This window comes from Pelobates fuscus, chromosome 12 (assembly GCF_036172605.1).
Source record: "Pelobates fuscus isolate aPelFus1 chromosome 12, aPelFus1.pri, whole genome shotgun sequence".
Lineage (NCBI taxonomy): Eukaryota > Metazoa > Chordata > Amphibia > Anura > Pelobatidae > Pelobates > Pelobates fuscus.
Genome location: NC_086328.1, coordinates 95,570,289 through 95,585,580, shown reverse-complemented (window position 1 = coordinate 95,585,580; position 15,292 = coordinate 95,570,289). Strand labels below are relative to the sequence as shown.

At 41.3% G+C, this 15,292-nt stretch overlaps 1 protein-coding gene and 1 long non-coding RNA gene across 2 annotated transcripts in view; one reads left to right on the top strand and one right to left on the bottom strand.

Moving 5' to 3' along the window:
* The window catches only part of LOC134578261 (uncharacterized), a 550,797-nt gene that overhangs the window by 91,382 nt on the left and 444,123 nt on the right, over window positions 1-15,292 (bottom strand). The window lies entirely within an intron of this gene.
* SLC25A22 (solute carrier family 25 member 22) overlaps window positions 1-15,292 on the top strand; it is a 46,312-nt gene that overhangs the window by 26,278 nt on the left and 4,742 nt on the right. The window contains exons 6-8 of the mRNA XM_063437992.1: window positions 7,654-7,772; window positions 10,693-10,846; window positions 11,320-11,474. Coding sequence (XP_063294062.1) covers window positions 7,654-7,772; window positions 10,693-10,846; window positions 11,320-11,474 — 428 coding nt within the window. The remainder of the gene's footprint in view (window positions 1-7,653; window positions 7,773-10,692; window positions 10,847-11,319; window positions 11,475-15,292) is intronic.

Below are 15,292 nucleotides of genomic sequence, written 5' to 3'. Positions count from 1 at the left end.
GATATAAGTAAATAAATGTTTGGATTTCTGAATTTAATTTTAAGTTTTTACAACCTGGGAAAAAAAAACGCTAAAAATGAGGCATAACAAAACGTAATATTAAAGGGACACTATAGTCATCAGAACAACTACAGCTTATTGAGTTTGTTCTGATGAGTATAATCATTCCCTTCAGGCTGTTTGCTGTAAACACTGTCTTTTCAGAGAAAATGCAGTGTTTACATTACAGCCTAGTGATAACTCCACTGGCCACTCCTCAGATGGCTACTAGATGTGCTTCCCGGGGCTTCCCTCTGCATGGAGACACTGAACTTTCCTCATAGAGATGCATTGATGCAATGCATCTCTATGAGGTGATGTTCATTGGCCAAGGCTGTTTTTTTGCTCTGCCCCTGATCTGCCTCTTGACAGTCTCAGCAAATCATATGGGATGTGATTGGCTTTTAAAAACACTTCTGATTATGTCAGCCAAGCATGCAGATCAGGGGCAGAGCCAGCAGCTGCAGACTTGAACAAAAGTAAGATTTTACTATATTTAGGGAGCCAAGGGAGGGCCAGGGGGGCTAAATGGTGGTTTTAACACCATAGGGTCAGGAATACATGTTTGTGTTTCTGACCCTATAGTGTTAGTTTAAAAATATGATGGCTCTGTTTGATATATAATTTTACTTTTTGTTTATGTTCAGTAGTTTAACCTACACTTTAATAAGGGGTTTAACCCCGCACAAATATTCTAGATATGGTCACCGCATGATATTTACATATTGTATCTACATATCTCTATTTTCTCATTGTTAACGATGTATACAAACTGTGGGCCACAATATATATTCTCTGCACATGTGCACTCTTTATTATGTATCTTATAAAAAATAAAATGAGGCGGTATTTTATTTACTCATATGTGTTTTTGCAACTTGATAAAAAATGCTTATTGTACTTGAATGACATTTATAAGCCTCATAAAAAGTCACCAACACATTCTGCATTTTCAATAACATGGACACCAAGATGCGGCTGATACTTAATTCCTGTGTGTGTGTTTATTTTATATGGCAAGGATTGCTGATGACTCACAAAAAATCAGATTAGATGACGTTCGTCATCACTCAAAAACCTCTGCAACAGATGACAAAAAAAGACAAAGCTACCAAAGTGGAAACTGATTAAATGTGCATGCTGGGCCTTTACTTGAAATACTTAAAGGGAACTTGTTGTGACAAGCTCACTAGTAGGGTTATTCACTATAGTCCTAATAGCCCTGTATCAAATGGGGGTAAAACCATCCACTGCTGCACGGGACCATTCTGACAGCAAAATCCAAACATTATTCACACGTTTTACCAATGTTGGGATTTGCTGAGCATACTCAGAACGAGCCTTAATTTGGTCCCTATTTAATTTTCATTTTAAAAATCTGAACTATTGATTGCTATTGCTAGCACCAGCAGGTAAATAGTTAAACAATCCTCTGGTTTCAGGGTTAAAGGACCACTGTAGTGCCCTGAGGGTGCCCCCACCCTCAGGGTCCCCCTCCCGCCGGGCTCTAGGGGGAGGAAGGGGTTAAACTTACCTCTTTCTGCATCGCCGGGCGGGGAACTCTCCTCCTCCTCCTCTCCTCCCTCTTCTTCCGTCACCGGCTGAATGCGCATGCGTGGAAGAGCCGCTTTCCTGTGGACGCTGGCGTCTTCTCACTGTGAAATTCACAGTGAGAAGCGCGAAAGCCCTCTAGGGGCTGTCAATGAGACAGCCACTAGAGGCTGGATCAACCCATAGGTAAACATAGCAGTTTCTATGAAACTGCTATGTTTACAGAAAAAAGGGTTAATCCCAGCTGGACCTGGCACCCAGACCACTTCATTAAGCTGAAGTGGTCTGGGTGCCTATAGTGGTCCTTTAAGCATACAGCGGCTGGACAGCACTTTTAAGCCAGTCTCAACAAAGTGAAATAAGTATAAAAACAAACAAATTTTTAAAAAAAAAGCCTATGGGGGTTAATAGTATGCCCACACCTGCCATGAAGCTGAGGATGGTGGGGCATATCTACTAAACAGTGATCAGCCAGTGGTTATCCAGCATTATCCCACCCCTGATGGATAGGATTAAAATTACAGTGGGCGCACAGCATGGACGAGTAAGAGGAACAGCAGGAGTGCATGAGATATAAGACTCTCAACAAATAGTGAAAAAAAAGGCAAGACTGAAAATGAGGAGGAGGGAGGGAGGGAGGAAGACAGAAGTATGAAATGTTAACGTAAAATGAGAAAGCATACTTTCATCTTGTGATGTGAGCGAGGCCTGTCATTGTTCCTAGTGTTTTGCCGTGTAAGCCAGAAATAGTATCGAGCTCTCACTGTGCTGAGGAAGTGGTCACTTGGAACTGTTTTGTGGCAGAGGAACAAGAAGTTAACCTATTCCTTACTAGAGTGAACAATTTTGCCACAGAAATACTCGCCTCCTAATTTGTAACCTGGCAAATTGGGGCCATCCAACCCCCTCTTTTTGTAGCAAAAATTTCCACCAATTGTACTGCCAGTCTCATTCATTATACTGACAAATCACATGCCTCCAGTCACTGCAGGACTAGAAGTCCCATCATCCAAACTAATGATCGTTGAGTGATCAGAGTTGCAGTCGGACAGTTTGCACGGTATCTTCTCAGCTGTTAAACAAAAACCTTTCAGTTACATCATCACATGTTGCTTTTTTTTTTACATCTAAAGTTAATTTTATCTTAACAAAAAAGTGCTTTCCTCCCCCTTATTGCAGTTTCTCTGTTATTTTAGTTGAAACAGCTGGGGATGAGAAACTAAACTGAAAAGCATGTACAATGTAAAATCCATTGGCAGCTTGCAGGAATTCTGCTGAATAAAATGAGTTTGCCATCTACTGTTTATGATGAGCAACACAACTGTTACAACACAAATGTTTAACGCTGTGTGAAACAGGGGACATGGTTTATATTATTATTTCTATAGCGCCATCAGATTCCGTAGCGCTGTACAATGGGTGGACTAACAGACATGTAATTGTAACCAGACAACTGGACGTACAGGAACAGAGGGGGTGGAGGGCCCTGCTCAATGAGCTTACATTCTATCCTGATTAGGAAGTTGCACAAAGAGAGCCTATACATATTAATAGAATATTTATAAAATATCATTAACATTTTCAACAGATGGAAAAAAAAATAGAGAGCAGATCCTTGTTCGTGATGTTATTTTCACAATATGACTGAATTATCGTGAACCTGTCTGCCCAATTTTTTAACCCCTTAAGGACCAAACTTCTGGAATAAAAGGGAATCGTCACATGTCACACATGTCATGTGTCCTTAAGGGGTTAAAGGCCACTCACCATCTCAATCAGGCATTTAAAATCCTCAATAAGATACAAACTGTGAGCACACTAAGCTTAACACAACTGCACCCACACCGAGTGAAACAATATACAAAAAGAATAAATATTCAAATGCATTGGATGACCTCTTTAAGGACTTTTCCCGTAGTCCTATTATCATGCAGATCGAAGACAGAAAAAATACAGCACCTCCTAAATCAAAAATAAAACATAATGGTATAGCATAATGAACAGCAACCAGATAAGAATTTTATATTAGACTTGCAAAATTAAGAATAAAAGAGTCTTGCAAATATTCAGTGTAACAATCCTCTGTTTTCATAAATATTGTATCCCCCAGACAGGGCCATATACTGTAATAGTGCTGAACGCATTGAACAAAGTGTTTCAAATAATAAAGGGACCACCCACTGCCCAAGTACAAAATAAATCACTGTTTAGTATTTAATTATGCATTTTTTCATTTTGGTATATATAAAAACAGATTGCAAAACCCGCAGCTCTCTTGTCTGCTTCCTTTGCAAGCCCTCCCCTTCTAACCTTGCCCAGAGTTTGTGTGGCTGTCCAATCACAGACTTCCCAATGCAGCTCAATGAGACATCTTTGCAAGGCAGGTGCTTTGAGCAATTGCCTACCTTTTGAGTTTTGTTCCACTGAGCTAACCAAACCTGGAAGTAAGAGGGCCTGTTGTCTGATTGACCGTAATGTCTGATTGACCGAAATGTCAGTGTCCATTTCCCTACACGTTTTTTGTCAAACTGTAGCGGCTTTCTCAGAGGATTTTGTATACAATGCAACATGTAGTGATACATTAAAACGGGTGCTTAGATCCAGGCAGCCTCATGCCAATTTTGCCCAACTTTTGTGTGCAGCATGCGCACGCCACGCACACAGCTTCGGCTGATCTCTCTATTTCCTCCCTATAGAGAGCTGAGCCATGGACCATGCATGCTTCGATTGGTGCACACAACCCAGTTCACTAAGCAGTTGCACTGCGGGATTGTCTACAGTCTATGGAGCAGTTCCAGTCATCAGATTAATGCAATTGCTGCTGTGGGATAAACTACCTGTGACATTCACGCACGCTGTACAGGGGTTTATAGGACAAAAAAAGACCCCAGTCTTTAGAATGAGACATTCCTTACTCGAGTGCCTGAAGTTGTGGAGAGACCCACCTTTGCATAGACTTCTAAAATGTATGTAGTTGCAATGCATTAAAAATAGAGGGTCTTTTGTTCAGATATATTGTCATTAATTCTTTCTTTGCACATGTAACATATACATAGGCCATACTGCCTAAAAGGGGTACCCCAGCACCCACACATGTCAGGTGCAATGCGAGGGTTAGTTTAGTTAGTTGTGTTTAGCGAATTTTTTTGATTCAATTTATTTTTTAATTTTTACATAATTTCCACACTTTATTATCCCATCCCAGACTGCAGTGTTCTCCAAAAATACTGCTGTGCATGCAAATGATGTCATAATCCAGTTCAGTCGAGGCACAGCTAGGGCACACAGTGTATTGGAGACGGCATTGCTTCTGTTACTCCTCGTCTGTTTATGCTCCCTTTTTGCTGATTGACTGACTGGTACAGCAATGGCGGACGGGAAGCCGCCATTTGTTCAGGGATAGCGCAGTGGGGATTAATTTATTTTTCAGACCTCACAAAAACATATGTGTTATTTATAGGGAATACATAAATATAATAAACATCTTAGAAGTGACAATAAAATTTTGCACAATATTACTTATAGAAACAGACAGACAGACAAGTATTTGCGTTCGGCTGTATTTTACTGCCTATAATGGCTCCTTTCCTCGTGTAACATATTCATACAAGCATGGATGCCTCCTACTCCCTCTCCTTTTGATGTTCCTGTTTTCTGCTTGTATTTTATTTAATTCATCTGGCATACACTGTGATCTAACAATCTCCCCCGTGCGTCGAATGATGAATTTGCTGTGAGAGAATGTGAACAGCAGGTTTCTATTATTAACGTGGTGCACAGACGTGCTGCATGCAGGGAGTGTCAGATGGACAGAATGGGCCTGGAAAGCATTTGATCATGTGCTCTGTATAATGTGTTCGGGTACACATCAAATGAAGAAAAAAAGCAATATTTAAAAGGAAAATAAAAGGCAAACAAACTATACAGAGGACGGTTGCAATCTACAATCTGAAAGAAAAAAAATATCACAATATGAAAGAACAATATATATGTTAATTTGTGTAGTTTCATTTGAGTGAAAAGCAGTGATAATTTATACAGTGATATAACTATAGGTGGCTCTGTATCCTCTCAGCACCATTCCCAGTAAATAAGTGTGATCTACCATTCCTAGTTAATAAGTGTGAATTAACAGGAGAAAATAAAAAAAATTTCATTACCAGCCACACAAAAGAAGTGAATGCAGACGAGGCATAGGATATATTTAGCCATTACATTTACCATGAATAGGTGCAAAGCACAAAACGCGTTGGACTGAATGAAGCATGCTGCTGGTGTGTGTTTGTATTTTTTTTTTTCCTTTCTGGTGTTTTTGCCTACACAATGGCTGTACATAAATGCTGGAAAAATATTTTAATGCTGATTTATTTCTTTATTTTTTATGAAGTGCTTGAATTCCTAGAGGGTCCATGGATATTTGTCTTTTTTCCCATTTCGTTTACTACCACAGGACCATAACAGCAAAATGAAGGAAGGTCTTGCTAGACTCTAACCTATTCCTCCCACAAAAGTATATACCGTAACAGGAATGTGGGCTGGGGCCGAGGGGGGTTTATCGTAAATAAAAGCTGACCCTCAAAACGGGTCCAATTCTTGGCAGCTAAAGGAACACACTAACGTTTAAAACAATTCTTTTATTTTTATAGTTAAATATGTATTTTTACTACTTTAGCATTTGCCCTCCCCATCATTTAAATGTATAAAAAAAATTATCATTTAAAAAAAAAAAAGACACTAAACATATTCCAGTGCAGGGATGGTCTATTCTCAGCAATCGCTCTGCTTTTTCTGAGGTCATAAATACATCATGTGAAATATAGTTCATGGAATGCCGAACGAAACCATCACTGATCTAATACAACCTTTAGAATACCTGGACTATATAAATACGTAGCCACCTTTTCGTGAGTTATATCTTTAAACCACGTCTGGTTGCTGTCTACTTGCAGGTGGCGTTAAAGTAAATCAGCTGTCGGACGGCGTTATCTCATTCTCAGATTGCTTGCTTTTCATGGTCTCTGAGAGGAATCACGCTTCAGTAGATCAGCAATATAAATGTGTTTCATGTCAGTACAACATTATTAAGATCTTGATAAAGTCATCAGAGGTCCGAACGCGTTGATGATATCTGTAGTGTATTGTTAACCTAACTGCTGTTTGTTGAGAGAGCTAAAAAGGTATATCGTGTGCCTTCTCAATTTCAACATAATTCAGTGGAGCTCTGATTTGATACTTATGCCAGTGTCATACGTCTTGCGCTGTGTGTTCAAATTCTTATTGGCGGGGCTGATGTAAATATGACAACGGTATTTCTACTTTGTGAGCAACTTAAAGAGGAACCGTCATGTCCCCAATTTTAGCACAACCAAATGGCTAAATAAAATGTAGCTATTGGATGTGCCAAATGTAAAAAAAAAACAAAAGACATTTTCTTTTTATAGATTTGTTCTTATTTAAGTTAGCATCTTTTGCCGGCAACACAAGGCAAACTATGTAAATTAATGAAGTCTTGCAGTGCTGTGCTTACGGCCTACGTACGTGTACAGCTTTTAAGGAGAAAATGCTGAGTGGGCATGTACAGAATTTCTCGATCAGGTGCCCAAGCACACAAGATCATACCCCAGGCATCTTGGGTCAGTGAAGTTGCCACAAAAAAATATTCTGTAAGCCAAACTTTGGCTGCTTTGGAACATTGATTTTGTCCCACTGTTTGAAAACGTGGATAATATTAATGTGTTAATGACTTCGCGATTATAATGGGCACATGCTGTTTATAGGCAGTCTCAGTCTGCCTCCTAGGATTAACCTCTGCAGAGGCAATTGTAATTATAGTTTACGTTAAACATGAATTGTATTTTCCCATGTATTTCCAATATTCTGTCCACCCCTGTTGTGTATCTAGGTATGCAAATTATTATTGTTATGTTGTTTGTGTTTAGAACTCTTTTGTTAAGTGGGATTTCTGTCATATTTTACTATGTGAACACAGCAGATTTAAAAGATTTGGACTGCTTTTTGTTTCCCTGGATGATCATATGATAATAGTGTCTGTCTTCTTGGTAGGAAGAAGTTAACACTGATTAAAGAAATGTTGGCTGGATGTGGCGCTGGGACCTGCCAGGTCATTGTTACTACGCCCATGGAAATGCTGAAAATCCAACTGCAAGATGCCGGGAGACTGGGTAATATATGCCTTTTAGACAAAGGCCAGTGACTTGTCATGCATGATCTAGTGACTAGAATAATTTAGCACGAGGAGCTTATTATTTCCTACATTGGCTACTATTCCGAAATTACCATATCCAGCAGCCCCACCACATTCTATTTAAAATGCAGAGAAATCGTTTGATTATTAGAAAGTCACCCATCACTAGTTTCTCTGACAGTTTGTATGCCAGTTGGCTAGAATTATTAGAAAATTAACTAAAACTTCACATCTCCCGGATGCCCATGTTCTCTAAGCCCAGGTAACACTGGCAGGCAGTTGATCCATTTTGCTAAGGTGGCATTCTACCAGAGTCTAATGACAGAACACATGTCTTTCTTTACAGGTGAAACCCAAATGCCTTGACTGTCATTTAGCCTTTTCCTACATTAATGAGATATCATCACACAAGAGTATATTAATATATAGGCTAGGAGTGGATACTAAGTATTTCATTGTTCTGACTGTCACTTGTCTGGATCCTTGTCCATTCTAGCAAACCTGGTACAATGAGGATCACTATTCTTGTGAAAACTGTTAACGCTAAGCTTGCACCAATTCAATGCACTGTCTATACAAACTACCATATGGTCATACACGTATTGTATCTTCCAGTGTTAGGTAGCTTTGTTCATGCCGCCAGACATGAGCTACTTGCCCTGTAGATGGTAGAATAGGTAGTCAGGGCAGTGTTGTGTATGGGTGAACATTGCCTATCAAATTACCCCCCAGCCCTTGATCTCCACTTTGTGTATAAATGATCAATCCTCTCCTTTCTCACGATTGCAACCCATTCCTTTTTGGAATTTATATTTTGTGTCTTGCTCTGTCCTTCTCTAACCTTCCCTCCAAATGTTTATACTCTTGATTGAAATTTACTTTTTCAATGAGCCTAAACAATACAGATTTGTAGCCTTTAACTTATTGAAATTGCCTCAATATTTCAAGTGGGAGATATATCTGAAAATAGTGCAAAGAGCTCAAAGTGGGACAGTCAGTGTAGAAACCAGTGAAACGAGTAGGAACGCGCTATTGGTGACTCCTCCACTTTTACCTATTTCCACCACTTGTCAAAATATGGTATTTTATGGGGGCGGAGCCTGACTAGCAAGCGAGCAAGACGTGCTAAGCTTGAGCTCCCGCCGAACGGACGACTAAACGCTGGAAATCGGGGCGCACAAACCTGGAAAACCCACAAACGGATGCCCGGGATCCGAAACAGCGGAGCGAGGCTGGCGAGAGAAGGGGGGTTGGAAAGGCGGCCGCTTCCCGCTCACCACTCCGAGCGACAAGCACGCATGAATCATCCCCCCCCACCCCTTGGACCGGCGGGGGACATCCCGGTCCCCGCCACACAGAACCAGCCCGGTCACTGACCTGCTATCACAGCCGACGGTTCAAACAGGCGGACCGGAGGGGAAGGCCTTGAAGATGGCGGCTAAAAGCGATAACTACACTCGTGGCATGCAGCAGTGTAGCACACTACCCCAATCCTAAAGCAAAAGACTCCCTGGGTATAATTTTTGAGAAGTTTTGGGCTCAACTACTGGCCCATATACGACCAGCTGCAGTCATACCACTCCCTGACCCACCTACAAGGCAAGCCTGCAGCCCCGGGAGGACTGGGAAACCTCTGATGGGCGCAAAAAAACGCCAATCCACCGTAACCCCAATGAAACGCCTGCCTGGACAGAGGACAACGGGTGGACCGACCCGCAGGTACCGGCCACACAAACGGAGGGCTGCAGAATCCACACGACGGCACACACCAGACACGCGCAAAGCCCAACGCACCCGCTCGCCGGGAAAGACCCTGGACCCAAGAGGACCCCAGGCTCGTGGCCTGAAGGTACCAGTCCTCACGCTGATCCAGGGCCGAAGAAGCACCATGCCTACGAAGGGCTGCATAGCTGACCAGCTGAGCCTCTCCAACTGCTCCTACACCCAGCAGCGCAAAGGGATCGGATGATCGGCTTAAAGGGGAGATGCAGCTGCAACCTGGTATTGGACTTACACACAGTGAGACTGTAAAGCTTAAAAAATACCTGGTCTCTCTCCAACTCACTTGTACTCTATATAACGTATCACCACCTACACCGCATAACATGCTAGCACCAGATAATCATACTAATTCACTGAAACCAAAGCACCACACTTCAACAACCTCCTAGCTAAGGTAACATAAAGCACAGATGCTTCTGCTACAAGTTATAACACACTCGCATGAACCACACATGAGTAATCTTGTTATAAATAATTTTAAAATTAATTTGTTTAGCATACAAAATTATAAATAACCACAAAGCATACTAGTGTCACAAACGAGTAGAACAGCCTGTAACCTACCTAAACGAGAACCTAATCTACTGCAATATACATCACAAAATGTTTCTTGAATTACTACTAATGTTGTACCTATAATATAAAAATGTGCATATGCTCCTAAATACCCCCAATGTAAAACATGATATGAAAGCCTGAGGAATGCCGTTGGGGTACCTCAAGCATGTCTGTAATATTCTAATGCACAGCAAAAATATTAAAATAGAAAACTAAAAAAAATATGGTATTTTTTTCCACCTCTTAAAAAATAACATGATAGATGCATTCACATATTGTACTTTCAGTCTCCACTCCATTATGCCCGTGACATTCTCATGCACATGACTACTTCACATGTGACTTCTGAGTACTTATTACGATCTTCTCATCCCCGGTCTCTATTAGAGCTGCACATTGTATATATTTTGTCCAGTCTCCATTATTAAGTAAACTTCCATCTGTAGCTGAATTTGATTTCTTTCAGTACCAGTACCTGGGTGCTTGTTTTGTATTAGCTTAATAATACTGTATTTTATAATGATGGTGTATCAGAGTATAACGCTCTGTTTTGACAGCCGCTCAGAGGAAGCTGATGGCAGCCCAGGCAAGTGCAAACGGTGTGGCGGAGTCCATCCCAGCAAGAGTCACAGCTATGCAAATTTCCCGGGAGCTGCTGCGGAGCAAAGGGATAGCTGGGTTGTACAAGGGCCTGGGGGCCACGCTGCTAAGGTAAGGGAGTAGAGGCAGAACTTTAACCCCTTAAGGACACGTGGACATGTCATGATTCCCTTTTATTCCGGAAGTTTGGTCCTTAAGGGTTAATTATGACAAATCCAGAGAGTGATTGATGATAATATTTCCATTTAACTTTACATGTTACATGTGTCTTTTTTTTTCCTCTCTTTTTTTTGGAGTGTGTACCTCCAGCGCAATCCTTTTTGTATATCTTCAAACAAAATCATACTTCATGTCTTAAAAACTAGACATAACTTTCTCAACATTTACCAGCAATTTGGCTAGCTTGATGTATAGACAAAGTTCAGAGAACACAAAAAATACCCATAATAGATTGTGTTTTGCTCCTAACAGATGTGTAGAACACATTTACTTACTTTATTCATTTGCTTACTTTACTCGTGTGTCTTTCTAAACTGTTTCTTTTTTTCTGTACCTCATTGTTCTCTGTGTCTCTCGTCTAACAGGGATGTTCCATTCTCCATTATATATTTCCCTCTTTTTGCCAACTTGAACAAGCTGGGGCAGAAGACGCCAGATGAGAAGTCTCCGTTCTTTGTGTCTTTCCTTGCTGGCTGTGCAGCTGGAAGTACTGCCGCCGTTGCCGTCAACCCATGTGATGGTAAGCCCAAAATTGAACAAGACAAACCGTTGCTGTCAGGTTAACAACTGAGGGCATCTGAGAACTATTGTCTATGGTTAAAAGAACACTGTGGGCACCCAGACCACTTCAGCTTATTGAAGTGGTCCGGGTGCCAACTCCCATCATTCTTAACCCTGCAAGTGTAATTATTGCAGTTTTTATAAACTAAAAATATTACCTTGCAGTGTTAAGTCATCCTCTACCAGACAGCCACTAGAGGGACTTCCGGCTTCTCAGACGACTTTTGGTCGTCTTCACACTATGCATGAGGACCTCCAGCGTTGCCAGAATCCCTATAGGAATGCATTGAATAATGCTTTCCTATGGGGAGGTTGAATGCGTGCGCGGCCATTGCCACACATGCGCATTAGGTCTCCCCCGTCAGCGGGGGAGGAGCGTGGGTGGAGACCGACCCAGCGCCGAGGGACATCTGCGCTGTATTCAGGTAAATGTCTGAAGGGGTTAGTGCCATTAGTGCCAGGAAAACTGGTTTATTTTCCTGGCACTAGAGAAACCCCCTTAAATGTAAACCAGCTACTTTTACTGCGATTGCAACGATTACAAGATTGACAGGTAAAGAGATCTATAAGCTTTCAATCATTTCCATTTAGGGGGTTGCACTCAATCAAATAAACCACAGGGTGCTGACTAAGCATGGGTCAGCATACCCCATTAAAAACGGATATCAAAAGCAAAAAAATCTCAGGCACTCACTGTGATAACTTTACACAGATTTAGTAATTGTTCCCAAGTCATTATCAAGTTGATATAGACCTGGGAACAGGTTGAAACATTGCTGTGTCCATTAAATCTACTTACAGTTATCACAGTGAGTGCCTGAGATTTTTTTTGCTTTAAATAACTTTTACTGGCATTAGAGTATAAAATATTATCTTTAATTACATTTACCATTAATTAAATATGGATTCTCTTTTGCGTCCTTTAAATATTATATTTTAAATCACGCAATACTGCCATCTAAGTGTCAGGAAAGCTGTATATTTTTACACTACACACAGAATTTGTAGTGAATTGAAAACTATATTGCTAAAATAGTTGTGGCCATTGCTGATGTGGGGAATTTTTCCAATGGAGCTATTTTTGCCTAAATTATGAAATGTAGATTTTAATTCATTACAGCTCTGTTAATTATAACCATGTGCTGCCATAAATGTAAATCATGTGTTGAGACTTTAGGTAAGTGGTCACACCAAGGCACTTGAGTAAGGGGGTATTTTAATAATTTTGGATTTGTAGGATGACTTAAAATTCAGGAACCATATAAATACCTTTTAGACATGTAATACACTCACGATCACAACTTTTTAAATTAATGGATGAGTTGGTAATATATGGTATCTATTACATTTTCCTCCACAACAGTACCAGATTTAGCAGGGTAATCTTTATTTTGGCTTCTGTCTTTTGCTATGTGTGTTACCCAGAAGTGAGTCATCAGTGATCAACCATCCAAATTGTATTTATCAAGCTTCACCTACTGTCCCAGGGCTCATCCTTTCGAACAATGACTTGTCATGTCTCCCTTTTGCCACTTAATTGCCAGTTTCTACTGGAAAGAACAGATGATAAGAACATTTAGCACTTCAATACTTTTTCCTTTTCCTATACCTGGAAGAGCTGCTACGGATAACATGTAGATCAAACAGTATTCTGTGAAATACAAAGAAACTGAATGGCAAGGAAATCAAGAAGAGTTCAGATAGCAGAGAAGGTGCCCTTATGGTCTTAAAGGGACACTATAGTCACCAGAACAACTACAGCTTATTGCATTTGTTTTGGTGAGTAGAATCATTACCTTCAGTTTTTTTGCTGTAAACACTGTCTTTCCAGAGAAAATACAGTGTTTACATTACAGCCTAGTGATAACTTCACTGGCCACTCCTCAGATGGCTGTTAGAGATGCTTCCTGGGTCATGGCTGCCTAAAATGCATCCAAACATTGAGTGTCTCGTCCCTCTGCATGCAGACACTGAACTTTCCTCATAGAGATTAATTGATTCAATTCATCTCTAAGAGAAGATGCTGATTGGCCAGGGCTGTGTTTGAATCATGCTGGCTCTGCCCCTGATCTGCCTCTTTGTCAGTCTCAGCCAATCCTATGGAGAAGCACTGTGATTGGATCAGGCTACCACTTCTGATTATGTCAGCAGACTGCTTGTTTTTCTAAGTCTAACAGCATGCAGTTACAGCTTCAGGCTTGAATACAGTAAGATTTTGCTATATTTATGGAGGCACGAGAGGTCCAAGGGGGCTAGATGATGGTGTTAACACAATAGGGTCAGGAATACATGTTTGTGTTCCTGACCCTATAGCGATCCTTTAACCCCTTAAGGACACATGACATGCGTGACATGTCATGATTCCCTTTTATTCCAGAAGTTTGGTCCTTAAGGGGTTAAGCTTGTTTGGTCAAAAAGCAAAGTCCCATGTCTATTCTTTCTGCTGATATTTGTCGAAAATGTTCAATGATCATTAAAATGCAGTCAACCATTAATCTCTGTGGCCTGCTGGCTGCATTAGCAGCTAGTAAGCAAATGGTTAATAACACTTGCCTCTTGCTAGGCGCGGGTTAACTATGTGACAGCTGGCAGAAGTTTGCAAAAAATGTCTGCCCAGTCACTATTAACATACACCCCCAACAGTGCCCCCAATGTACAAAAGGGTGGGTAGTCTAATATTAAAACAAAAAAAGACAAAGGGGCCAATACCCATGGGGATCGGGTGGGGGACTTGACCATAATTTTAAATTCTTTATTTTATTTGTGCATGGAGAAAAAACATATAGCATGTCATGCCACAACAGCTTGAGCATGCGAGGTCACACAAGACTTTGCGTTAATTAGGCAGTGGATAAAACTGTGCACATTTTTTGAAGATTATGAGCGTTTGACACAAATGTACATATACAAGCTTAATATGGGTAGAGTGAACATAAGCGATTTTCAACTGCATTGCCTTAGGTTACTGTATATTCATAAATGGCTAAGCTATCATGTCAGCTAGAAAGGTTCAGCAGTATGTCGAAATAAGAGTTATAGGGTTAAACTAGGAGTTATAATATGTCGCGCGCGTATTGATTATGAGCTGTTTCATTAAGATTAATAGCCTTAGTATCGGGCTTGTAACATAAACAAGGTAGGTTAACTATGCAGCTGTGGTGCTATAAGGTATGTAAAGTAACTGTGGCTAAGACATATCTTAGTACTAGGCAGCAGTAGCTGAGTGAGTGCTAGGGGAGATGTTGACAGGGTTACACATGGCTGCGCTAGAATGATAGCCAGGCCTCTGGTAGCATACAAATGAGCAGTAATTGAGGCAAATAAAACAAACGGAAAAAATAAGCATAAAGGAAGAACCAAACGTTGTAATAGAGGGTCGTGTGGGTCCATTAGAGGCACATGAGGCTAGGTTACAGCAAATACTATGCCTGGAATTGAGTCCAAGTCCCTGTTGGGTCAGCCGATGCCGTGTTGGGGCTGAGTGCGTGCCACCTGTATTGGTCGGTGCACTCTATCCCCTGTGGGACGCTGGGGGGAACTCCGCTTGAGTGCAGGCTTTCGTGCAGGCTTGGGTACAGGGCTTTGTGCAGGCCGCTGTGCAGGCTTGGGTGCAGGCCGCTGTGCAGGCTTGGGTGCAGGCCGCCGTGAAGGCTTGGGTGCAGGCCGCCGTGAAGGCTTGGGTGCAGGCCGCCGTGAAGGCTTGGGTGCAGGCCGCCGTGAAGGCTTGGGTGCAGGCCGCCGTGATGGCTTGGGTGCAGGCCGCCGTGAAGGCATGGG